Source organism: Gavia stellata, chromosome 18 (assembly GCF_030936135.1).
Source record: "Gavia stellata isolate bGavSte3 chromosome 18, bGavSte3.hap2, whole genome shotgun sequence".
Classification (NCBI taxonomy): Eukaryota; Metazoa; Chordata; class Aves; order Gaviiformes; family Gaviidae; genus Gavia; species Gavia stellata.
This window is the reverse complement of record NC_082611.1, coordinates 18,187,999-18,213,904: the sequence shown is the minus strand read 5'-3', so window position 1 is coordinate 18,213,904 and position 25,906 is coordinate 18,187,999. Positions and strand designations below refer to the sequence as shown.

At 46.4% G+C, this 25,906-nt stretch overlaps 2 protein-coding genes across 2 annotated transcripts in view; both read right to left on the bottom strand.

Annotated features, from left to right (window-relative positions):
- Positions 1–4,108, bottom strand: part of SEC14L5 (SEC14 like lipid binding 5) — a 31,886-nt gene extending 27,778 nt beyond the window's left edge. The window contains exon 1 of the mRNA XM_059826458.1: positions 4,037–4,108. Within this exon, the coding sequence (XP_059682441.1) occupies positions 4,037–4,099 (63 nt within the window). The 5' untranslated portion in view covers positions 4,100–4,108. The remainder of the gene's footprint in view (positions 1–4,036) is intronic.
- Positions 4,109–17,035: 12,927 nt separating this feature from the next.
- LOC132318642 (syntaxin-binding protein 4-like) overlaps positions 17,036–25,906 on the bottom strand; it is a 44,474-nt gene continuing 35,603 nt past the window's right edge. Inside the window, exons 13-22 of the mRNA XM_059826598.1 lie at positions 24,816–24,912; positions 23,539–23,666; positions 22,888–22,980; positions 22,268–22,333; positions 21,983–22,171; positions 21,571–21,687; positions 20,317–20,366; positions 19,307–19,437; positions 17,900–17,957; positions 17,036–17,141 (exon numbers count right to left, since the gene is read on the bottom strand). Coding sequence (XP_059682581.1) covers positions 17,036–17,141; positions 17,900–17,957; positions 19,307–19,437; positions 20,317–20,366; positions 21,571–21,687; positions 21,983–22,171; positions 22,268–22,333; positions 22,888–22,980; positions 23,539–23,666; positions 24,816–24,912 — 1,035 coding nt within the window. The remainder of the gene's footprint in view (positions 17,142–17,899; positions 17,958–19,306; positions 19,438–20,316; positions 20,367–21,570; positions 21,688–21,982; positions 22,172–22,267; positions 22,334–22,887; positions 22,981–23,538; positions 23,667–24,815; positions 24,913–25,906) is intronic.

Genomic DNA, 25,906 nt, shown 5'->3' with positions numbered 1-25,906 from the left:
ACTAAACCCAGCCTTTAACCTACTAGTGTTGTGTTTTGCAGAGCTTTCGTTTCATAGAAAAGAGTAGAAACTCAGATAGTAAAGCGATAAAGGTTTGATTTGGTTCAATGTGTAGAACTACAAGCAGAACATTCCCCTTTTCAGGACCCGCACCCTTTACCACTCCCTTGGCACCAGGCTGTGCAGGAAGACCCCTCGCTCACAGCAGAAACCACAAATTGCTATTAGCAGCAGTAAGAGCTGAACATGAAGTGCATTGTTAATGTGGAAGAGGACCAAACAACTGACGGATATGAAGTTTCTCATTTACACCACTATTGCAGCAACTTAAACTATACATCAAGTACAGAAGACCATGTAAGAGTCCCTGGGGGGTATTTCAGATCTGTAGCTTTAGGAACCATCCTAAGCAAACTTAGTCTATACTATAAAATAGGTGAAAATGGCAGATGTCAATTGCAAGTGTGAAGGGCTGAGTGCACTTCTAAAATTAATGGGAACAAAACTCCCTACTACATTCAAAGCTAAAACTCTCTCATCTAAGCTAATAATTCATTGGCAACAAATAATATTAAATATGCAATCTCCTTCTCTTAGCTGTTTCCTGTACCACTCTGCATTTTGGACTTGCTCACCCAAATCAAAAAGAAAACAAAAAGTATGTTTATACTTGGGGATTTTTTTGGCTGTAAAATAAAATCAGGAAACATATGCAATCTCAAACCTGTGATCTAATTGAAAAGATGATAAGATCAGGCCCAGAGAGGCATGGACAACCTATTTGAGGGAACAGCTCCATTTAAAAGGAGACACACACACAAAAAAGAGATAAAATGGAAAGGAAAGACATGACAAGATAACAAAGTATAACAAACGTCAAGGTTCTTTTCAAGTATAAGGGATAAAGATGTCAGGCGCTGGTTATAATTTGAAGAGCGTAACATTTTTGATCCTTTAATGCGAGTGCAGATTAGGAACAAAGTGGGTGGAAATGACTATTGTGAATTTGGACAGGTGTGGAAAGATCATCCTTTGTTTAAATCTTTTTAGAAGGGAGGACTCTTCTAACAAGAAAAAGAAAAAAGTTCAGAACTCCTGAATGACCAGACTTGGTAAGCTGACTCCTTTTTACTTCCTCAGATGCACAGGACTGGCAAAGAAAGCAAGAAGGGGAAGGTGGTCCTCCTTCCAACGACTTGGAAGATATGTCAAATCTACTGCCTGCAAATGCCAGAACGCAAGCTGCAGGAGCATTAGTAAGCAGCAGAGTGTGAATCCGTAGACAATTATCCAGAGACACACAATAACAAAGGTATTAACAGTAAAAGCACCGGCTCATCTGTCAAGCACAGCCCTGTGCTGTCTAGAGGATGAGCTGCACACATATGCACTCTGTACAAGTCCAAGGAAGATAAATTGTGTTCCTGACAGTAGGGCCCAACAAAAGACATGGGAAACACTATGTGTTTGATCCACTGCTTCCTGGCCTTCCTCGTTTCCCTCATTTAGCTATGACAACCCTATTTCTCAGACCCTCCTATCTGAACAAAGCACACGCACCGTTTTCAGAGCAGGGTCCAAACTTCTGAGGTTCTGAGAGAAAACACAACAAACACTGCTTACCTCATGATACAGCCTGAGCAGACCACAGGAAGTATGACCCTCCCCATTAAACAGACGAAGAATCAAGCACAAGTGTATCAGGCTGAAGGGTGTATAAAGACCCATAAAATAAGGAGGTCACCTACATGACCTCTGCTGTCCTACCATTAACCACGGAATGAGACCTCAGCACTCCAAAGGTTCACACAAAGCATTCGAGGGGAAAAGGTGAAAGCAGCCAAATACCAGGTTCCCAGTGCTGAGGAAGCTGCTGTCAGATTTATGTTGAAGCAGATTAACAGCAATGCCACGTGCTCAGGAGCAAAACAGCTTCACTGTACGCCCACTCTCCCTGCAAAACTTCCAGCAACTGACAGCTAGAGCCTGACAGCTCTGTGAAATCCGCACTGCCTCCACACAAACGGAAGACTCCATCTGAACACATCAAATGCGATAAAGCCTGCATCCAGCTCAGACTGCATGGGCTGCCACTAGATTGGAACACCACTTTATAATGCCAGTCTTCATAATAAAGCAGATCCTGCTGTGAAGACATGATTTTCACAGGACATTAGAGTAGGACTAAGGGGTCTATATTCAGCTTCCTACTCCACTAGACAGTCCTTTGGATGACCCTGGACAAGTAACTTGATCTTTCCTAAGAAAGAGGACTAATAACTCCGCTAAGGTAATGGGAATTTGAGTTTGCTGAACACCTAAAGGATGACATTCACAATCCCAGCCTTGAAATCCCAGGGAATTTTAAGTTCTGTCATGCTGAAAAACTGAAAGCAAATAAAACTAAACCACTCGGAAAATAAACCCATCAAACCCTGGCCTTTAGGCTTTCTGCTAACAAGCTTACAAAGGATTTGTCTAGAGGCAGCCCTCCTATATTAGCAGCCAATCTATTGATGGGCATCTGGTATTAGGTTTATCCTGCTAATACAGACAACAGGAATGTGGAAAGGTATGCATAGAGCAAAGAATACCAGTATCTTCATAACAAGTACTGGTGTCTTACTCTAACACAGGATGCACTGACAGAGCAAAGAACATGGCCAGAAAAGCTTCACTACCACAAAACATCAGCCCCAGACTGGTTGGGGCACTTCTACAGTACGTTACTGGCTTAGCTGTTAACAGACATGGCAAATCTGGGTAAGACTGGAAAGAAGAAAAAAAAAAGGAGGGGGATGGAATTTGGGAGGGAGCCCAACTGTCAAAAAAAGTTTATTTTGATGATCAGAGCACATGAAAGTGAATGGCAACCAGTCTCAGCTGAGGAACTGCTGTCCATTATTCATACTTCAGACCAAACAAAGAATCTCTCCCCCAGTTTTAACTATTGAAATAGAAGACCGGAGACTGTTTTGGATAAAACAAATCTTATGGCACTTATTTCGCAGGAATCCAGTCAAGAGGAACACAATGTATTACATCAGGCTCTCCCGTCTATTCATGGGAATGATTTCAGCTACCTGAAACGACTATAGCTTTCTGTCTTCATTCTTAGTTCCTAACAGACCAAAAAAACCTGGTATCCTTGTTCAGCAGGGAAGAGAGACAATGAAGAAAGCAGCAGCCTAGAAGTGGCAAATACTAAGTCTCGGGGATCCCTAGACTAGACTGAAATGCCCAACAGATTACAAAACAAAGCCTTGCAAAAGTCTGTAAGCAAGCGTCTCGGATAAATGCCCAAACACTCAGCGCTGCCCTTGAAATGCAAGGAGCAAACCTCTCTGAAGGACATTTGACTCACACCTTGAGGAGCAGTGACAAAGTCCAGAACATCACAAATGTCTTTAAACTCTACCTAAGGAAGCTGTCACGGTCACATTAGCTTTCTGCATCGCTAGCAAAAGAACTTCAGTTACAGCCCTCAAGCCCCTTGTGGAAATGATCTCCCAACATTTCAATCATGGAGTGAACAGGGAAGAACAATATGTAAGAATTTTTCCAAAGATTTCTAGCTTTTCAGCAAATCAAAAAGCTCTGTATGATTTAGAATCAAGTTCTAGATACATACATCCTATGATACTGATTGGGATCAGCTCTAGAGATATTCTAAACTGAATGGCATTTGGTGATAAGGCAGAGATGGTGTCTGGCCACAAACTGACCTCACCTACCTGAATGACATAATTTTTTCCTTCCTTGTGAAAGAGTAATTACAGAAGGTTGGGGTTTGTTGGATTTTTCCTCTCTAATAACTAAACAGCCTCTCTTAAAATACTGAGATGTTGATGCTTATTTTTCATGGAAAACTGAAGAAAGGACAAAAACATAATGAGACCTAAGCTTCTGTTCCTGCAACATACCCATAAGGTTGCCACAAAGACACGCTAGCCAAAACCACAGTCCCCCACCTCCCACTGGCCTGAGGTTGCAGCCCTTAGCAGCTGGAGAAGTAAAAGTGCTGAGCATTACTCACTGCCATGACGAGCTCAAAAGGATATTTGTAGACTCGGACTGGGGACTGGTATTTCTGCACCATTTTTACTACACACCTGTAACAGAAAGAAATTGGGACATTTTAGATCCCTTACACCAAACACCACAATACATTATAGCCATTTTCACAAACAGACCTTACTAGAAGCCTTAACTTTCTCGCAAATAGAGAGGAGGAGACACATTAGGTAGACTATCTTGCTCAGCATTGCTTAGCAAGTCAGTGGCTGAAGAACAAAACAAAAGGCAGGTCTCCGCAGTCCCAGTCCAGTGCTGTGTCCCACACACAGTAGCGTCCTTTGCTGCTTCCCAACACTACTGCAGTAAATTCAACTTAGAGCTCCAACAAAACTCACGATAATTAAAGCACCAAACAGAGACGTAAAGCCAGAATCTATTGTACTCTGGAGAAGGAGCCTGCCTTAGGAGCTTTGCAAAGCTTAAAGGCGGTTCTTCCCCCCCATCCCCCTTTTCTGCGCTACATTTGTAATCGTTACGCAAAATCCCCCTTGTTGGAAGCTTCCACGGCTTCCCATATCTTGGTGATTTAAATGCTTTTGTGCACAAAGTAGCATTCAGCTGTTTTAACCCACTAAAAGAAAGGAAAAGGAAAGAGCATGCTTAAAGAACATGCCTGACGCTAAGCTAGCAATCACGTCCCACTGACTGGATGCCCACTGCTTCCAGCTGAACTAAAGGAAATAACTGCATGCAATGGAAACAATTCAGTTCTCAGCATTTCATTTCTCCTAGCCACCTCTCACTGTTCTCATCAGGATTCCTCCCTCAGACTCTCTTGCTGGGGTTTTAACCCTCAAATATGCATCAATAACCAGCATCTCAAGGAAGTACATAAACCATTAAAAAAAAGGTTATTAAGCTGCTTTCTGCAATTCCTTTAAGATCCTTTATATCACTCCTATTAATACCATCTATGAACATCAGAAACACAAAAGACTGGACAGCTGGTTTGAGACACTATGCTGATTCTACCCCACTCAAATTCCACTGCTGAGCAGACACAGCCCTCGGCAACATGACGCAGTGTAGCAGTGAACTCAACAGTCAGAGCATTAAGACAACTTATCCCTGACATTTTAAGCCCAAAAATGGAGGCGAAGCATGAATTAAAAGGCAAACGGCAACAGATTCTCCCTCAGAAAGACTGCCGCAAAATACCGTTAGATTCCTAAGCAAGGGAGAAGGGAAAAAGGCTTTAAAAAGTTTTGAGTACCTGAGAACAGGGAATGTTTGTAGAAGAAGGGTCTCACAATCAGACAGTTACTCTGCAGAGGATCATGTTACCCAAGGAGCAACGTTCAGGACTCGCTGGGTCTCTAGGAGTCTTACTGGTACTAAAAGCCAGTCCACGCAGAACAAGCAAATGCAGAGAGAATGCATCAGCAGAGCATCCAACTCAAACTGAAGTGAGCGGAGCAGGGGCAAGCAAACACCCAGGAAGCCTGGGCTGCTATCACGTATCAGATACCCGAGCCAAGAGGCACGGGGCACCTTGTAACGCAACGCTGTAATGTGATTATGCAAGCGCGATACCTAGGCTGTGCGGGAACCTTCCAAGTAAGTGCAAATATAGCAAGAGAAGCCTCGTCAAACATATTTAGCTGTGATCTTGCTCCCCATTCTGCCCTCACCTGCTAAACCAGGAATTGCTGCGCTTCTATAGGAGGGGATCAGGGACCTCCACAGGAGGAAGTCTCAGGACAGACCAGTCAGTCTAGATCACCCACAGCCCAGAAATGAAGTAACCAGCAATGGAACAACAGGATGGCATAAGCTGTAGCTCAACAGCCTTAACCATGCTGCTTGGACAGATCTGTTGCTCCTGAGCAGCTGCAATACCCGATTGCCACGGGTTTACTGCCCCATACTTCTCTAGCTGAGGGAAGTTTGAGAAAAGAGCTACTGTTGAGAAAAAGCGTAACTGTTATACCCATGGGAAGCCGTGGAAGAAAGACAGCTGATAACTCACACCTGCCCTAGAAACCTTTCATACCTTGGGGAAAGTGCAGTGGCAGACCTTCTACACCCTCTCCTCAAAACAGAGCTGCGAGACAGTCATTCTGCTTCTCAGAGCAAGAGGAACTCCAGCTATAACTCCTGAAAAAAAAGAATTTTTAAAAAAAATCAGAAAAGGCAGGGAGAGGTAGCTACTGAGTGCACACAGATACAGATGGATGATTAGCACTGATAACGACATAAGATTTTCAGGTGTTACTGCTGGGCAGCTGGGCCATATTAGCTAAAGACATGTATCCTCATAGGGCTTTAGAACCAAAAAGACAGACATGTTTTTAAAGTAATTTCATGTATCCCACTCAAATTATAAACAGATATGTTCAACCACCTTGTAAAGTAAACCAGAAAGAAACTACACAACTACAGAATACGTCTGCTCCTTAAACATCCATCACACCACTTCAGCCTCTACAGTGGCCCAGGCTACCTGCTCTACTTCGTATTTGCATCTGGCTAAAAACACATATTAAGCAACACAGCTCAGCTGAAGAGCAGTGACTCACTAAACTGCAGCTTGATCACTTAGAAACCCCGATCCACAGCTGGAGGCAGACCTGTAGCCATTCATTGGGTAACACCAGGAAAGAGCATGATTTCAGCTGGCCAAGCCCAGTGCAGTTTGTAAAAATTCAGAGGCTGGAGCTGTCAAGGCATTGAAGCAACATATCTAGCTAATAATCACTTCAACCATCCCAATTAGATATTAAGTGTTTCAATTATTGCACACCTGAACACAGAAAACAGTGGCAGCTACCACATTTCACAAAGCATCCCGTGACACACTGACAGCAGTGCCAACAGCACAGAGAGGCAGCAGCCTGCAGCTCCCTGCAGAGTCCAGCTGGCCTGCGTACCCCCTTTTGCTACAACCCATACAGCCATTCACAGATGAACCAAACCCTAGAAGGCAGAGAGTTAATTACAAGCTTGAGATACACCAGCTGGCACTGTACCAGGGAAAGAAGGGCATAGAAGGCAGCATGAAATGGAAGGATACAAACCCCTCACGGCACGTGCATTTCCCTGCTAACTTTGGTAGCATTTCAGAGAAATGGCGAATTCTTAACACGAAGTGATGTACACACAGCATGCAAAGCTACCGCTACATATTAGCCAAGCTTGAAGACTGTGAGGGCTCCCATGAGGAATACACATCACTACACACACAGCAAAGGGAAGAGAGGCAGTGATACTAACTACGTGTTTCCATTTTATTTAGAATCATCCACTATGTACCTGAGGGATTTTCCATATGCTTAACTTTCATTCTACTATTTGTAGGAGAGGCTTACTTGACAGAATACAGCCAGATGGTTGGAAATCAGAAATTGAGTTTATATATTAAATATTCATAAAGCCCTGAATGAAAGCCCCCAACCCCTGCTTCTCATCCAGGCTAGTATGAACTTATTCAGCTCTTTCCACATTAGAGCTGCCTGTTGGATGGTGACACTCAGCAGCAAGTGACTTTATTAACTCCTCCCACCTGTGGTGGCTTCTTTTCAGCTGGAAGAGAACAACTGAGCAATTTTTTTGTTTGTTTGTTGACAAAGAACTGCTGAAAATAGCAGAATTCCACACTTCCTCAAATACTACCACAGCATGTGAAAAGCCGGCTGTGGCACCCAGCTAAATTGATATCTCCAGTTAGAAAAAGGGGGATTCTGCAGGGCTGTGGTCTTTCCTTCCCCCTTCCAGTGTAAGGCAGAGAGAAAGGTGTGTGACACATCCTCTACCTGAAATGCCTTTCGCTTAGGTAGATGCTGACACAGTAGCCGATGCTTTACACACATAATAAGATGATACCAAGCTGTAGGATATTTATTAGAGCTCTTTCACATAAGAACAAGTCTTTTGCAGCTTGATATAAGGAAGCCTCAAAGTGGAACGGTGCCAGCATAAGCCTTTACTGTCTTTTAGAAGCAGACGTCTTCTCAGGCAGAACTTCACCTTGCCCCCTGAGAAACACCTATGGTGCAGGGGTGAAGCAGCACAGAGGGCTGCAAACCAGCACACTGCTGTGGAGCCTGGCCACCGCTCTGTAGACCTTGCAGAGATGCCTGGAGTCCTGTTGCAGATTATCAAAGACAAGCAACACAAACATTCAAACAACAACATTCACACGTTCTTTACAACACAATAAGGAACAGTCTCTTTGGCTGAGAGGGGAAGAAGAAGAAGGAACAGCATACAGCATTCTGCTCTCAAAGCCTTGTAAAGCTAGCAGTTTCCTCCATGTATGTATCAAAATAAGCTCCATGCCTAATACTTCCACACCTTCATCTCGTAAGTTAATTTTCTCACCAAAGAACCTCCACTGACCTTTTATGCACAGCCACATACTAAATCCCTGGTATTTGCCAACCTGCAGCAGTAGATAAGCTTTCTTGAAGGACAGCCCCTCATTCCTCGCCTTGCTACTCCGTAGGAAGTCATACTACGCCATTTTATCCGTCAATGCTACAGTCGATAGCTCAATACTCAAGTCCAGTTTAAGAATGGAGACATGCTTCAGCTTAACACGTAAACCACGAGTAGGTCCAGTCACCAGGTCCCTTGACGGTGGAACAAGGCACTGGCACAAAACTGTTTCAGCTTGCCCTGAGTAAAGTGCGCAGTCATATTTTCTCTGAATGCAGGTATGCTGTATGCAGGCACAGAGTCATTAAGGTTGGAAAAGACCTGTAAGATCACCAAGTCCAACCATCAACCCAACCCCACCATGCCCACTAAACCATGTCCCGCAGTGCCACGTCCACATGTTCCTTGAACACCTCCAGGGATGGTGACTCCACCACCTCCCTGGGCAGCCTGTTCCAGTGCTTCACTGCTCTCTCCAGAAAGAAATTTTTCCTAATATCCAGCCTGAACCTCCCCTGGCACAACTTGAGGCCATTTCCTCTTGTCCTGTCACTCGTCTCTTGGGAGAAGAGACCAACACCCTTAGCCCAATCAAACAAACGGTGCCCTCAGCACAACCCCCTTCTCACCCTCCACAAGCCGATTTTACTACTTGGAGGAGTTAAGCCAAGTGACCCGGAGAACAGCACACGCTTGGTTTAACCCTGCCCTAAAGCCAGTGGGGTTTTATAGAGAAGCTGACGCAAATACATTGATACATTCAGTAGCAACTTACCAGGGTCAGCCTTTGAGTTTACAAACTCAGTTTTGGGGGTTTTATTTTCAAACTTTAAGGCCCAGAGAGAGCTCATGGAGCGCAACACCAGCGGCACGGCCGGTGCTCGAGATGGAGATGGGCTCCCGCTCGCTGCTCCCTCCGCGCTGGGGCTGAGCCCGCTCTGAAACAAACCGCCGCCAGCCTTCAGCGAGAGGAGAGCCAACGTTTATCCAACTTCCTCTAAGTAGGACAGAAACCAGTAAACTTTAAAACCGTTTTGGGGGGGTTTTTTAAGTAAAAGCCAAAGGGCTCCTCAGCCAGCCCGAGCCCGCCGCTCGGGCTTCCACCCGCTCCCTCCCTAATCCCCGCAGGATTATGACTAACATTTCCCTCTCCGCTTCCCCTAGCTGCACGGATAACGGCTCCCGGCACCCCCACACACCCACTCACCGGTCCCCCCGCGCCTCCCCGGCTCCGCCGCCTCACGAAGGGCGCGGGCACGCAGCGAGGCACGGCGGCCGCCCCTCAGCCCCCCGCGCCGGGGAAAGCCTCGCGCCCCCTCCCTCACACGGCCGCCCCGAGGGACACCCCCCCCCGCCCCCGGAGAAGACGGAGCTCAGCGCGGCCGCCTCCCGCCTCTCCCCGCCCCACATCTCCTCACCGCGGGCACGGCGGAGCCCGGCCGGGCCCATACCGAGCGCGGCAGCCCCGACCCCAACTGCGCTGCGCTGCGCTACGCCGCCGCCGGCTCCACGCGCCGCTTCAACCGCCGCGCGCGCCGGCCCCGCCCACGCCGCCGGCCCCGCCCCTCCCCGCGCGGCGCCGCAGAGCGCTGTCCATTGTGCTGCGGGGGGGGGGGGCGGGGTGACGACACGGACGGGACGGAGAGGGGACAGTGGCCCCGCCCCCGCGCACGTGCGCCGCCCGCCGCCATGTCACGGCGCGGGGCTGAGGCGCGGTCGGGCCCCCCGGTGGCCTCGGCAAAGCGGGCCGGGTCCCGGCGGGGGGCGGCGGGGCTGGGCAGGAGCGCCCGGGCAGCAGCGCCTGGCGAGGCCGGGGCGGGGATTTTACCACAGGTTTTGAATGAAGGGTTAAATCACTGCCGGTCCCTGGCTGAGACCCTACTGTGGTACATAAAAGCTTTACTTGCATAGTTATTCGTTGAGCAGAATTGATAATAGGATGTTTCAAGATGTGTAACTCCCTTCCAGACAAGATCAAATGGGCTTTGAGGTAGCTCCTTAACATTCCGAGGCCAAAGGATGGATAAGCCAATCCCATGACTATGTATGGACAAAGGAAGCCCAAATTTCAACTAGCAAACAGTGTGAGGAAGACTATGAACAACCACCGGAGGGTGAAAAGACCCTAACCCTAATTTTACTGCGCATGCTTGGACTATGCAAATGAATTCCGGGAACTCATCCACATAAGACCGCCCTTTGTAGAAATCTGATGAATATGTATCTGAACTGAGGTGCTTTGCTAACCCGTTGGAGCACTCGTGGTGGACAAACCCCCAGTGCTGCCCAGCGCTGTATTAAAGAATGCCTGCTTAATAACAAACTAGTTGTTATGGAGTTATTTATCTCGGAAAACCATCCCGATCGCGGGCTCGGTACCGACTTTGTTGTTTCAGCTTCACCCCAGGGTTTCCCGCTCCCTGTCCGTTAGGCTGCAGCCGCGGGCCGGGCCCAGCAGGCCCGAGCGGGGTAACTCACAAGCCGTAGAGTTGTTACCTGCCTTAAACGAGGCGTGTGTGATTACGACTATTATCTGCCTTAAAAGAGCGGGGTGTGTGGCGATGAGCTGCTCCCGGCCTGCAGGCCAAGCGTCCCAAACTGGCACCTGCCCTGGAGGAGAGGAAGGCCGCTCAGGTCTGGGCTGGAGGAGGTTGGGCCACAGGTCCCAAACAAGACCCGACTCTGCTCGTCATGGGGCCGATCAGGCCTTCGTGAACTCCGATGCCCACTCACCTCAGTCCTTCAACTCTTACCGTTGCGTTGTATGGAGGTTTGATTTATTACGTGACTTACTACCCAGCTGCAAACTCACACTTTGAGCAAACATTCCCATAACTGAATTCTCCCCGTGAGGTAAAAGGCAATCATCCAGCTAAGCGGCATTGAGGAGGACGCTGGGTTGTATTATCACCTCTCAGCCTTTTTTCTCCCACCATCTTCAAAAATCTGTACGTTGTTTCATGAACCTTGGGGAGACTGCACTTGCCCCGTGCTTCGGAGCGCATGGTGAGAGCGGACCCTGTTCGTCAAACCATGAGGCTGTAGCAGATAGTTGTCACCATCTGGTGAGGGTCCTTGAGGACGTGGAGGGAAAGACGCCCATGCTGCAGCCACTTTGGGGTGGAAGAGACAGCTGCTGAGCAGGCGCATGGTCCTGGGGCTGGAGGAGCATGTGGCACCAAGAAGTGGTGGAGGAGAGCGATGTGGGAGACCAGCCTGAGAATGTTTTGCACCTTGAAAGCTTCCTTTCAGGATCTCCCTAGGGACCAGCTGTCACTTTGCATGATGTTATTGAAAAACATCGCACCCACGTTTACTGCTGCTTTTTCTTTTCCTGTCTCCTTATCATTTCTAGCTGTAGAGCGTCCCCTTATCTGGGCAGGCATTTCAGGAAGCTGCGGTCCTATTTCTGATCAGCAATATTTCCTGAAATGTTCTGCTATCTCAAACTGAGAAGACCTGCCTGACACTGCTCGGTAAACAATGAACCCGCAGAGCTGTCAAATGTCAGAGCACTCAGGGCTGCAGCCTGCAGAGTCAGAGCGGGCAGCTTTTCCTAGAGGCCTTCGCAGAACCGATGGGTGTCGAAAGGCACAAAGTTATCCAAAGCCTGCAACATCTACATTCACTTTATAACTAAATGCTGTCTTTTCCTATTCAGAATGCAACTTTTTTTTTCAGAGAAATGGTATTTCCCTCCCATTCCTCGATCACTGTTAAATTTCCTCAGAGAAAACAGAAGGAAAAATAAATACTGTTTCCTCCCTCTCGCTACAAAACTTAGAGCAGCCCGTTACTACTTCGTGACCTAATAGCGGCAGTTTTCCTTTTGTTCTAGACATAAAAGCTGGTCAAGATTTTGGCAAATAACATCCCACCCTTTCCACTGCTGGGCAGCCTTGACTTTAATTCCTGTTTTCCAACATAACATTTTTTTCCTGCTGCCAAAAGGTCACCTTGGCATTTTCCAGTGTCGGTAGGCTACCTTTTCCCCTGACACAGAGCCAACTCTTCCCTGGCATTCCCAAGGGCCGTGAAGTCTCTCTATCCTTCCACCTACAAGGCCTGGGTGCTTGCCTCAAGGGCTGGCATTCAGCCCTCAGTACGTCTCCTGGGAGCTGCTCAGAAAGAAGTTCTCACCCCGTAGCAGCCCAGCCCAGGAACTCCTGCCAGTCTCTGCAGTTAGAAAGGAGAACGTCTGCCAGGAAGGACATCTGGTCTGGAGATACCATTCAGCCTCTGCTTCCCCCATTACTGACGGCTTTTCACTGCAAACTCTCTCTTCCTCTCAACTTTCATGCCTCATCTGTGGGTGTGAATTAGAAAAACTCAACAGAAATTCAAGTGAGCTGGTGCATCACGTGCAGAAAAAAACTTGTAGGGATCGTTCATGGTATTGTTATTCCTATTTACCTTATTATGAAAGCAGCTGACCTCTGAAGAAGCTGCAAAGGAGGTTTGCGGCAATGCTGTAGTTAGCGAGACCAGAAAATTCCGTGGTCTGTCTTGTGTGTAGACTCAGCCCTGGGCAGGAGAAAGGTCACGGTGTAGCGAAAAGGCAGCATCGCGCAGCCAGCCCAGCCCTTTCTGCATCATCATGCTAAGGTGCTTTCCAGCCCTCTTTCACACATGTTCAACAACTCTTAGAAAATCAGCATTGTTTAAACATTAAAGAGTCTCTTTAAAAATTCAGCAGCAAAGTTCACCTGGTTTTTAGAGCCATATTTAAAGTGCCGTGAAAGTGTATTTCCACTCTCTAGAACTGGGCTTCAGTCCAGCCTGTGTCACTGAGTGGAGCTGGGAGAAAGAGGAGGCTCTGCAGCCTCCAGCACTGGGAACAGGCATGCCAGTTTACTCCACAGCAGTGTTCAGGGCTAGCTTTCCCCTCTGCTACCTCTACATCTCTGTAGAGAAACCTTTGAGCACTTAACCTAGCCCTGTTTTATGAAAACTAAGCAAAAGTCGGGTCTGTTGTTTTGAGAGCCAGCAGAAGTTTAAATATTGAGGTTTTCTTCACGCAGATCAGCAGTCCCTCATCCCACACCATTCGCCAGATCCTTTTGTGCCAGAAGGCTGTGCCCCGTATCCTATGGGTCCATGGGGCTTTGCCTTCCCCGTGCCGCTCAAAGAAGCTGATACTGTCAGTCCCATTTTTTTCTGGTGCAAAACTGAGATGAAATGTGCTGCCCAAGGTCACGCAGTGAGGTGGCAGAGATCACTGGCAGAGATGAAACTGGAGATCTAATGAGCTCTAGTCCAGCACATTTACAGCAGATTCAGTTACCTCACCCATCAGACTGCAGATAAATAGTGTGTTAATGGCTCTCCGCTACATTCACCTTTCAAGATAATGCCTAGGTGGCTACCTGCCCAACCTTCCCTTTTTCTGCAGCTGTTAAAATAGTTAGACAGTCATATCTTGCTTTGTTTTATTTCTTTAGCGAAAGAGGTCTCCCATCCTCTGACCCACCAATGGTTAGGAACTGAATTTCTGCTTTGCGTAGGAAAGCTACAAAATAAAACCATCACATCAGTGATATTTAACCCCCAAAGCTTCCAGGTCAACAGCTGACCATGCTGATGCTCCTTAAATGCATCCTTGCGAGTTTATACACATGCAATGTGTTGAACGTGGTCTCTTCCGTCCATTTATGGGGACTGTTTGCATTTTCCCCGGTGGCTCATAAAATACTTGCCATTTTCCATCTTATCCACTCAGGAGGATCTGATACCAGGCAGGACTCATTTTTATCAGAAATATTCCTCCTTCTCCTCCTCCTCATCTCTGTTCGGTCATACTGGGACCCTCTTAGACAGATAGAGCACGTTGCGGCAGCAGCACATCCCCACAACCTTACAAGCAAGCTATAATATTGCAAATTAAGATAGCAGTCAGCTTTTTGCAAGAGTGCTAGACAGGCCCTGCGTAAATAAAATGCATCCTGTTTAAATGACGTACTCTGTGACTTCTCTTTCTGTGCTGTTTGTTCCTTTATGCGTTTCCCTTTTTGCCTCTGTGAGGAGTCGTCACCCCGTGACTTGCTGAGTTCTGCCGAATTCCACTTGCCTGGGAGTAAAGCATGACACGGGTTTGTTATTCTGGGTCACTGAAATCAACATCACCTCCAGGAGCACAACTCTCGTCGTATCTTAGCTTTCAACATTGCTCTGAAAAGGTAGCAGTTAGTAACGATGCTATTAATAGAGAAGGGGAAGTTCTCTGTGCTTGAAGCAAAGGCAAAAAGAACGTGATAAATTCAAAGAAAATAATGGAAACCATTTAAGAAATATGACTGCTTTGGAAAGCAGGCAATGCTTGATCCTCGTTTGATGCAAGGATCTCCAGTGGCTGATAGGAACCTGGAGGATTTCTTTTCCAAAGAGGATGCCAGTAAGCTGAGAGCACAGAATTGTCTGGGCTTTTTACCAGGTTAATATCTTCACAGCTCTCTTGCTAGCAGACAGCTCAGGATACGCAGAAAACAGCGGCCCTGGGTCAGCATCTCGCTGTTTCCACCCTTTGCCAAGTGTTAGCATCAACTGCACAATGTTTGTGCTTTGTCAGCCTTGTCTCATCCAAGCCCTCATGCACTGTGATACTTTTATACAAAATCTTCTTTCCTGGGACATTAAAATACAAATCACTTGACTATGGAAGCAGCATCAAGTATATTCTCTTTCAGACCGCGTAACTGGTCCCTGCTGGGACCAGGACTGGGCTGTGCCCTCCAGCACTCAGGGAGGTGGAGTTCAATACTCCTATTTTGAGAAAATTCCGTGGAGTTGGCAGCAAAACTCCTGTTGACTTCTACAAGATTAAAGTTTGACCTAAATAGTTCTGGTTTCCCCATAACTTGTCCCTTTTCTACTAGGTTTCTCAAGTGCCGTTGGGTATATGTAATGACACAGTACAGCTGAAGACCTGCTACTTCCCAAGATCTTGTTCCTACTGTTCTCTGGCAAGTGTGGCGAGCAGTGGCTGGAGACATCTCCTTAGGATGCAACCCCCGGCCAAATGCTTTTGAAGACACGCTGCTAGGAGCAGATTGGTATCTGCCACACTAACCCCAGGGGAACTGGACATGTTTTTCCAGAGGCAGGGTAGACCAAACTGGTGAGACTGGATTTTGCTCTGTGCACCTCTTACCTGTCTTCTTGCAGCTTTGCCCTGTCTATATATCACACGAGATGAGAACAAAGCCGTAAGGCTAAGCCCACAAGTAACACCAGTATTTACCATCATTCCATCAAAACAGAGAGCACTGGGGAACAAACTCTTAACCATTGGGTATCCCAAGATTAATATTTTTTGAAAGTATCTCCTTCCTGGGACTATTCCTTGTGAGTGGTCCAAAGAATTACGTTTCATTTTAAAAGAAATCCTTTAATTTATATTCTGAGGCATGCACTCAAAAGATTTAATTTACCCTGAGCTATGAAATCAAGTTTAACCAAAATTTCGGACTGGTTATTTATGTGACTGTGAAGTTCCACCACACAGTTACTGTTTTAGCAGTGCAGTGCTATCTTCAAGTACAGTAGATACCGGTGAGGCTCATGATTTTTCCTAAGCCTTTATTTTAGGCTATAAAGGATCTACATGCTTGGAACCCCCACAAAGGAGATTTGAAGTAATTGTAACAATTCTGTGTAAAAGCCAGAATGCACGCTATTTTCCTGCAGCTTCTCAATGCATCTTGCCAGGAGCTGCCAAAATAAGAGGAAAAAATGGACTCAGGCAGGGTCTTTGTCTCAGAGATGCTGAACACAGCAACTGCAATCATAACCCAGACAGCAAACGCCTTGTGAGCAGTGTTTCCATTTTATTTTCCAGACCTCGTGTTCATCTTGGATCTCTACCCCATTCATTACTACCTTGCAATACAACCTTGCATCATGTGTATCTAATTTCCAAGTGACACTGTGGGCCTTTATTGGACTATGTTCACTATGTCCTCTTTTGCATTCCAGGGAGTGCTCAGTGTTCAGCAGTATATCGTCACTGGTAGCATACAGCTGGCTATCTCTGCACTCTTTGTCCAACAACTAGCTGAAATGGTGCTTTTCATTTCAAGCATTGCAGCTGGGATAAGCTATACAAAAAGAATAAAAAGAGAAGTACCGATCCCAAGACAGCTAGGATGCTAAAGATTAAGCTGCTTTGATTATAGTCACTAAATATACTTTGGTTTTTCATATGAAATACCAAAAGGAATCTGTTGGAGACCCCTGAGTCCCTTGGGTAAGTTCATGCTCCTCTTACTACCCAGGATACAAGCTCTAAAAGGCTGCCAGTGAAATCCAGGCCCTTGTAGCCTCTTGAGAATATTTTTTCTATAAAGCTGCAAAACCGTTAGCAAATAGCCTTGTATGATAACTCGGAGGTAGACGCACAGGGGAGGTTGCTGAAGAAGTCTTGGGTAGTTAGCAAGAATTAGTCTCATGTTAGAAAGCTTGTTTCTCAGTCTGGTTTGCCTGGAAGCAGAAGCACCCATGGTGTGTCCTTCCTATCTCCCAGCACAGCAGCAGCCGTGTTATGGTGGACAATCGCAGCTTGGAGCACAAGCAAGCCATGGGAGATTTATGTAGGCTTCTTAGGCAGTTCGTTGGTTGGACTCGGTGGCTGCGGTTGATCGCTCTTGGTCTGGCTTGCAGGAGGGGGCCACGTGGTCTTCTGAAGAAGATGGCTGAAAATGAGAAGGACACAGAGGATAACATGAAGACAACACTGATCATTTAGGAAAGAAAAGAGGAGGCCACAGATCTTGCATGGCTAGTGGGTTTTAGTGGCAATCTGTTTTGTCTGAAAATGCTTTTCATAACCTTGAAATCATGGTTTGCAAATGTCTGCTTTGTACCTAACTAAAAAACTGTGCTGGCAGATCTTCGGGTTGGGTTAAGGTGATCAGCTAAGACGGCGGTAGTAGGTCTCAAAGTGCCCTTTCAGCAGATATCTTTAGGACATGGCTCTGTTAAACACAAGCCATTTAAGAGGTTTTAGGGAAATTCTTAAGATACTGAAGGTCCAAACAGCCATGTTGTCCTGCTCTCCTTGTCTGGGACTTCACAGCATCTTGATACCACAACATAAAAGATGAACACATTCAGTGACGCTTTTTCCCTTACTTGGAACTCAGTGGTCTAAATGCCAGCTAGACAAGCCATAGAACCATAAATTCCCATCTGGCCTGAAGGAAAAAGAACATTTTAGAAAACAAAAGAGAGATCCAGGAATTCACACCGTACTTCACTGTGCGGGGCGGGAAGTCTCGTGCTGTCCAGGAAGGGACTTATTTCTCTGACATGGCCATCTGGAGACCTCTACTAGATTATCTGGTTAAATGTTGTCAAGCAAAAATTTTGATTTAAAAAACCAACAAAAAACCCAGGAATTTTTAGTATGTGTATTGTCAAAATTACAGACCACGGCAGTTTTGACACCTACTCCTTGTAATTTGGGATTCCTTCAGCAGGCAGGCACTGGTCCCTGTCACATGGCAAAGCTGCAAATATAAACACACAGCCAAGTATAAGTGAAGGGTTAGAAAACATGCCCAATGCAAGTAGCACTGCTACATTATGATAATGCACATTTAAATGATGCAGGAACTCTGAAAATGCTGACATGCTCATATATCAGAGGTGCTCCTTAAAGGCTACAATTATTTTCCTTGTGTCTTGTGCTTTGAGACAAAGACAGTGCTGGACCATGGCCATGTTTAGTTGGTGAAGAGCATCAAAGAGTAAAGACTGGGCACGAGTTTGGGGCTGTACGCTCATCTGATTGTGACATGGAGATCAGAAACTCTCCTTTTGCATGGAAAGAGGCAAGCAGGGTCAAATAAATGCTGCCAAGAAACATTTATGGCTCACGGACTAAGCTCAGAGTCCCAGACTGGGAAAGTTAATTCAGACTCCCATGGAGCTAGATGCCTTTTCTCTGATTTTCTCCCATCCACAGATGTGTGAGTGGAAGGAAGTCTAGGCTGATTTGTACGCCAAGGAAACAAGGAGATTACTATTCCCCTCTGCTCAGTATTGCTGTAGTCATACCTGGACTGCGTAACAAAGGTTTGGATCCCTGGTTCAAAGCTCTTGAGAAACTGGATGGGGTCCAGCAAAGGGAGCCCTAGGGCTCATAACCTGCAAGGAGAGGCTGGGGAGGGCTAAGGGAGCTGGGCTTGTTTAGCCTGGCAAAGAGGAGGCTGAGAGACAATCTCACAGCACCCACTCCTACTTCAAGGGCAATTACAAAGATGTTGGAGCCAAACTGTTCTTGGCAGTGGCAGACAATATAACCGGGGGCAGTGGCCACAGATTGCACCTGGGGGAGTTCAGACTAGATGCTGGGAAAATCTTTTTCACAGAGCATAAGGCAGCTCAGGAACACATTATCCAGAGAGGCTGTGGATCTCCATCCTTGGAGGCTGAAAGCACGGCTGGCTAAACCCACTGCAGATCTGATTTAGCGTGGTGGTCCTACCTGGAGCCGAAGATTTGACTCCTGATCTCCAGCAGTGCCTTTCAACTGGCATTTCTACAATTCTGTGAAACCATCCTCCTGCCTTTTAGAGGTTTTTTCTGCAGATAAATGCCTTTCCTCTGGCCCTGGACACGAGTCACACCCTTTGACTCCTTACACTGCGAGTCTGCATTTCAGATTCAAAGATGAGTCACATGGATACACGGAGGGCAATTACATCTCGGTTAGCATGAGAGAATCAGATACATGTATGGGAGGCTTAACTGGTGTGGCAAAAAATACGTAAGGAGGTGGAAACTGTAAATAACACTAACAGACATCCTTGAGACTTGTTTGGATTCAGGTTTCTCCAGTTAATTTAGTGCTTACCGTCCTTGTTGGAGAGGATTGGTGCTAACAGTTCTTTAGCTTCTGATAGCAAAAGGTCAACAAGATCTGAAGATGGAAGAGATGTATCTGAGACTGCGTCTGTTTTATCCTCTTCTGTTTCACTGTTGACTCTTATAAATATGGAAAGTGCCATCAATACTTCTATCATAGAAAGGTCATTGAAAATCCTGGCCAGCCTCTCGTGAAGGATATTCTATGTAAATTCTATGTGTTCAGGGGAGTTTGCATGTCGATCGCTCAGCAGCACAGGAGACTCTCTTTTAGACATACTTGCATTGTTGTGTTACAGACAGATATCAATGCATTTTTTAGAATTTCTCAAAAACATTTTTCCTTCATTATATTAGAAGTAGTCATCTTGGAATCTTAAAAATTTGATTCCATCGTTCTTAAAACATGGCTTTTTTTTAAGGGGCTGGTCATTATCAATGAGACTGCGACCTTTCAACGAGTTAATCAATTAAAAACACACCAGCGTTCTGGTAACACAGTTGTGATACATTTTTTCCAAGTGGTAGGAGATAGGTTCAGGTTGAAGGGGAGTCCAGAAGCCTGAACTCTATTTCTCCAACAATTCATGCAGTTGAGAGTCATGCTCGCTCCTTGCTTATGTTCGAACAGTTTCTGTAACTGCTGATAGAAAAGGACATGGTCCTAAAGTCAAAAACAGACATATGTTGGGAAAAGCAGGTGGATCAAAACTCTGCTTCTTTGAAACAACCTGCTTAGGGTCTCTGCTAATAAGAGCAACTTAACCAGAGGAGTGTTCCACCTACTTATTCCCAAAAAAAGCCTGAATGAAGGCCAGCCCCCCCCAAGTACCAATCCACCAGCAGCCTCCAGATCATCTTTCTCCTATGGTGTCACTTCCAAAGCGACAGTATGTTTAGAAACTCTGGATAAGTTATGTGTGAATCACCTTCCCCTGAGAAATGTCAGAAAAGGACATTTCATGTTCCTGTTCACAATTCCCAGAAGCCATCTCCTACCTTTTCTCATCTGGTAAATGACTGGGTGTGCTCAGGACCTTGTGGACGTTCTGCCATGCAACAAAAAGAAAAAAAAAAAAGTTTCAAACTTGTAGGAAGGAATAATTCCTGAGAACAAACCCCATGGGTTTTTCCTGGTGATCAGATTTAATATGACAGTAATCAGCTTCTGCTTATTCATTGCCCTTGAAGCGAATATCTCAAGGCCTTTTGCAACTCAAGCAACATTCACAGCCTATGCAAATGTACAGACACATCTAAATTATGTATTTTAATACCAACACTAAAATATATGAAATGCAACATAAAAATACTCTTCCAGAGAACAATTTTGCAGGCTACGTTTCAGCGAGCCTTGATCATTGCTACTAGCATTCCCCAGTTTCTGGATTGTACCTGCACGCGTAAGCTCTCATTACCATGCACGGTTACTGAATTCTCAAACGCTACTGAGGGATGTATAAAAAAGGAAGATATTTTGCTCCAGTAGTCAAAATCCTGTGATGTTTGACCCTGGGGCCAAGACAAATCCATTTCCAAAGTCCAGCCCCAAACCGCACAGGCACCAGCACGTAGTGCTGCAGGTCTAGAGGCATTTTAATTCTTCCTTCTTTGAAGCAGAGGACACAGCATCTACGCTTCCTTTTGCCCCACTGTTTCCTATTGATTTCAAGAGCTCTTGGGACAGGCTACAAGTAGCTGTAGCAGATATACTGAATATTAGTGATCCCGTGCTGGCCAGTTTACTAATTACACAAGCTTGTATTCCCGATAGAGGTAGCGAAGTGGAAGAACAGTCCATTAAAAGACTAAAGAAATTATGTGTGCAATTTTTCAGGAAATCTGGGGGGAAAAAGCCCTGGAAGAGCAAAACCGCTCTTTGAGTTCACATTTTTGGTGCAGAGAAGCAACCGTCAGTTACACAAAGGGAAGGTTAGAACACATGATTTTGACAGCAGAGTTCCTAGAGCAGCCTCAACCGGAGCATCACGGGGGGACCGGTGAGCCAGGGACAGCAGAGCCACCAGGCAAAACCTGCACCACGGTGTTTACATAGCTCATAGGTATATGAGTGTATATGAGTTCATTCCCTAGTTTCTTCTAACCAACAGACAGCGCCTTTTTAGGATGAGATAGAATAAAATAAACCCTTTCTTGCTTATGGAGCAGGAAGTTATTTGGACTTGCAAAATCACCCTTAAGGTAAGAGGCCACAGTGATGCCACCAGGAATGGGGATGGTTCAGCACTTCACCTGCACAAACAGGAGCAGTTTCCTATTGCAGATCTCCAGGCGCTTCCGTGAGACTTCTGATTTTCGTAACTGGCCGTCAGCCAGGGACAACTGTCTTTTCAGTTCCAGGATGTCCTCCTGAGATGGGGTCGGCGGAAGAAGAGAAAGATGATGATGATGATGCAGTCTTGGTTTTTGGAAACACCAGTTTATGACATTTGCTACAAACAAAACCATGGTCCTTTTGGAATGGACAGTGGAAATTATACACATTCTAACACAGACCCAGAGACCATGCTGGCCTTGTGGTCAAACACAACAAATGATGTATGTGCTACGCTCATTTTCTCCTTTATAAAAAGAAGAGAGGGAACCCACAGAAGAAGGGTCAGGAGCGTGGTGAGTTTTTTCCCAGGCCGAGGGGTTGCATTACCTCTATTTCAGAGACGTGTTTTGCTTTCTTCCCTGCCAACTGCATCTTCAGTTCTGCAATTTCAGCTTCCAGCAAGTGGATCACTTCCTCGTAGTCCTGCTCCGCGCTGTGAGCCTGTCTCTGCACGACCTCTGCCATCTGCAGCTTGCTGTGCAGCATCCGGTTCTCGGAGAGGAAGCCCAGGGCTTTCTGGAAGCAGCGAGAAGTTCTGGTCAATACACCACATCCCCCTCAGTCGCCAACCACCAAAACTGCCCCAAGGCCCACGGTAATCTCTTCACTAACCTGGTTCAGTCTCTGAAGCTCATCTTCCATTGACTTCTTGCTATTTTCCATCTCTTTCAGGAGAGACTAGGGAAAATATTTTCACCAGATTAGAAGCAACAAGTGATAGGACATTCTCTAGAAGATGCCCTGGTCTTGTAGCCCCTACCCACCAGAATAATATTTTACAGAAGCAGTCGTGTGCACTCTCCACCACCCCAGTGCTTTTTGGGCTGTGACCTGCATGCCTGCAGAAATCTACCTGGACACCACCGTGGTGCTAACAGCCATGCCGGCAATCGGCAGCTAGGTCAGCATGGGAGGACAGGCGGTGCTTCTGTTATTCATGGACTTGAATTATTTGTAAGACATGTTTTGGTATTTTTTTAGCTATATTTACTCACTGCTAAAAAGTGACTGCATACTTTCAGTACAGATAAGTTTTCATTTGAGGTTGAGGGTGAGAAAGAGGCAATTAAGGAGAGCCGAGGGTGAGAGTCTCCTTTGTAATGAGGAATGCACAGAATGCAAACTGGTGACTTCTTAAGAGGGACAGGCTACACCATTACCCTCGTGTACGACTACAGCGAGCTACAGCAGAAGGCACCAGCCAAGAAATCTGCTCAGAGGAGAGGCTCCACCTTTAGCCTTCGGACTTCTTGCCGCAGATCCATCATTTCCAGCTGCAGCTGCTCCAGCTCCTCATTGCCATTACAGCTGAGAGAGTCGAAGGTCTGCAAGGCAGAGGGGCAGACAGCATCATGTACCGCTTATGCTCTGCCAAAAGCATGGGGCTATATGGCAAGCACAGTGTTTTCCGTACCCAGAATAACGATGAATCAAAATCACTTTGAAAAGGAGTCAGCATTTTTATGCAACAGATCAAAAGGCACATTAAATAATTCAACTGCAGGATTTTTTTCATCCCACAGGATTTCACTCTCTTATCCCTGACATAGCTGGAATAGCTGTGCTACAGGGAATTTCATTTTGTGAACCAGGTGAAATTAGTTGGAATTGATTAATTATGGCTAATTTTCCTTCTGCATCATTGCCAGGCTGCTTCCTTCATATCATCCCATAGATATTGTTATTTCCTTATTGAAAATGGGAAGTTTGAGGTCTTTTATAGCATTTCCTATAATCAAAATGATTAATGCATAGTTCTGCCTTCTCTCTATAACTCTAGAACAACCAGAAAATGGTAATTTAGCTTTTCCCATCTCAGAATTTCATGGATTTCACATAGAAGATTCATGGATTGAATGCAGACGAGCGTTGGACTGACTGACCGGAGAGTGAAAAGCCGACGTATCCAGCAAACTGGCCACTTCGTGCTGTGTGAAGAGCATGGAGTTGGAATCCAGACCAGCCTCACCCAGCTCGTCCTGCATCAGATCCCTGAGTGCTTGGAGAAGATCTGCGAGAAAGAATCAGTTTTTACCAGGCTAAAAGAGAAAAGCACTGTGTGTACGGAGAAAATGCCACCAATTTTGGGGACATCCACTGACTGCCAAGCAGAGTGAGTTTGAAGATGCCAAACAGTCTTCTCTAACACTCCTGGGTTCTTCAGCAATCCCATCAAGCTTAAATAAGTTGCTGACAATCTTTACCAGACTCTTGTTTCTTATCCAATTGAAAAAAAAATAAACTCTTAAAAACCGAAAAAACCCAGATATTTTCACAGCGGAGTTTTCATGATTGTCGTTCTCAGGTTTTTAAAATTTTAAGCCAAAACCACATTTTTCTGACAAAAAAAAGGCACCTGCCTGCCTGCTGGCATTTCTCATGCTGCTGATTTAAACAAAAAACCAACTCAACGCCTTCAGCACTTAGAAAAGTTGCTGAAAGTCTGAAAATCCAGATTAATTGTGCTTTCAGATGTGGAGGAAAGCACTGTGTGTGGGGCTGTGTGGGACAGACGGGAGCCGGTGCAGCGGAGGGCAAGCGGCACCAGGGTCCCAGCCCCTCCAGTCCTCAGGCCCTGGGCTGCAGCAGGAGCCAGAGCCTTTCTTCGCTGCCAGCACATTTGCCGAACACCCCCTAATTGTCCTTATTTCTATTGCCACAAACTGCGAAGCCAGTCACTCTTAGGAGACGCGTACAGTTCCGTAGCCCATCGCTTGCTCTGCACAAAAACATCCATCCAAGAGGCGCTGTGCTTTGCAAGCCTGTTCTGGCTGGTGAGGACATAGCTGACGCCTTCGAATTTTTGCAAAAAAACTACTGGGGAGCAGACCCTGCGGGCCAGATATGCTCTGGCAGGTCAGAGAAAGCAGACCAGGCTTTTATTTTCCGCGTGTCCTCTGGCCAGCTCTTGCTTGGCAAGCTGGGGGTTTAAGGAAAGTGAGCCCTCGCACCGACTTCCTTGTATTTTCATTTTACGTATGCTTCTACCAAACATCTTCTTTCGTATTTGTGACTTTTCTTAGCTGATTTGAGGCTATATCAATACCCAGCCAGGTATCTTACCTGCCGCCTTTCAGCAGGCGCCTCTGTCCTTTCTCAGCCTCCAGCAAAGCTGTGCAAAAATGAAAAAAGCCCATCACGCGCAGAGCTGCCCGCTCACCTCCGTAGGCCACCGTCCCCTGCGAGTCTGTGGTCAAGCTTTGCCGTAACCGCCTCTTCTTCTCCTCGGTCACATCCAGACCAAGATACTGCAGAACCTTGAGCAGAAACAATAAGCCTTTAAAAAGAAAAATACTGGAAAGGCAACTCTTTGAAGTAGGTGCTGGGAAGACACTTTGTGCTGGGTTTTCTCCTGGAAGCGGCTCTCCAGGCAGCATCTCCCAAAGGAGCAGGTTTGGGCTGGATTTCCAGTCTCTCCTTTCCTATGTGTGTACAGAAATGCCCGTTCCTGAAGACAGGGACACGTTCACATCCTTCCAAGAACATTTTATACAGATTTGCAGCTATGACAAACTATCAGGAGCTTTATCAAAAGCCGGTGGAGCTGTTGCAAGGCTCAGCTGCCAAAGCCCAGCTTCTCCTCTTTCTCTTACTGCCCAGGAATTGTGTTTGGGACCGAGAAGATAAAAGCTATTCACAGAGTATTTCCTGTGGCAACAGAAGACATTAATTTTCCTTCTCCACTGCACCTTTTGCTCTCTCATTATGCCTGATGCCCTGCCTTCTGCTGATATTTATCAGTTCAACCCCAGGTCACCACACAGAAGCAGATAAACCTGTGCAAACCCCACTTCACTGCTGACAGCAGCAAGTAACAGGTTTTCAAAAGACAAAGTCAAGCTCAGCAGACTGGGAAAGAGTCCGAGTTAAATGGTCGCCCGTCCCAGGCTGCACCCGCGGCTCCTGCTCACGCGTGTGCAGTACCTCCCGCATGGTGCCCTGGAAAGGGGCTGGAGACAAGTCCTTGCTCACATTTCCATCACCAGCAAGCCCGTGGGACCTGTCCACTCTCATGCACTGCTTGCGAGGCCCATTTGAATCCCACCTCCCGCTCCTCTGCCTGCCACCCCTGCACAAGGCAGTGCTGCAGGCTCCTGGGCTTCCGGATGCCCTGATCCTCAGTCTGCAGATGCTGGCATCTGGCATGGGCCACCCCAAAACCATCTCAGGTTGGTGTGCACGTCCTGACCCTGGCAGCTCTGCAGCCGCTCGCTCATAACACTGGCTTTTAAAAGGGGAAGCCAAGCGTCC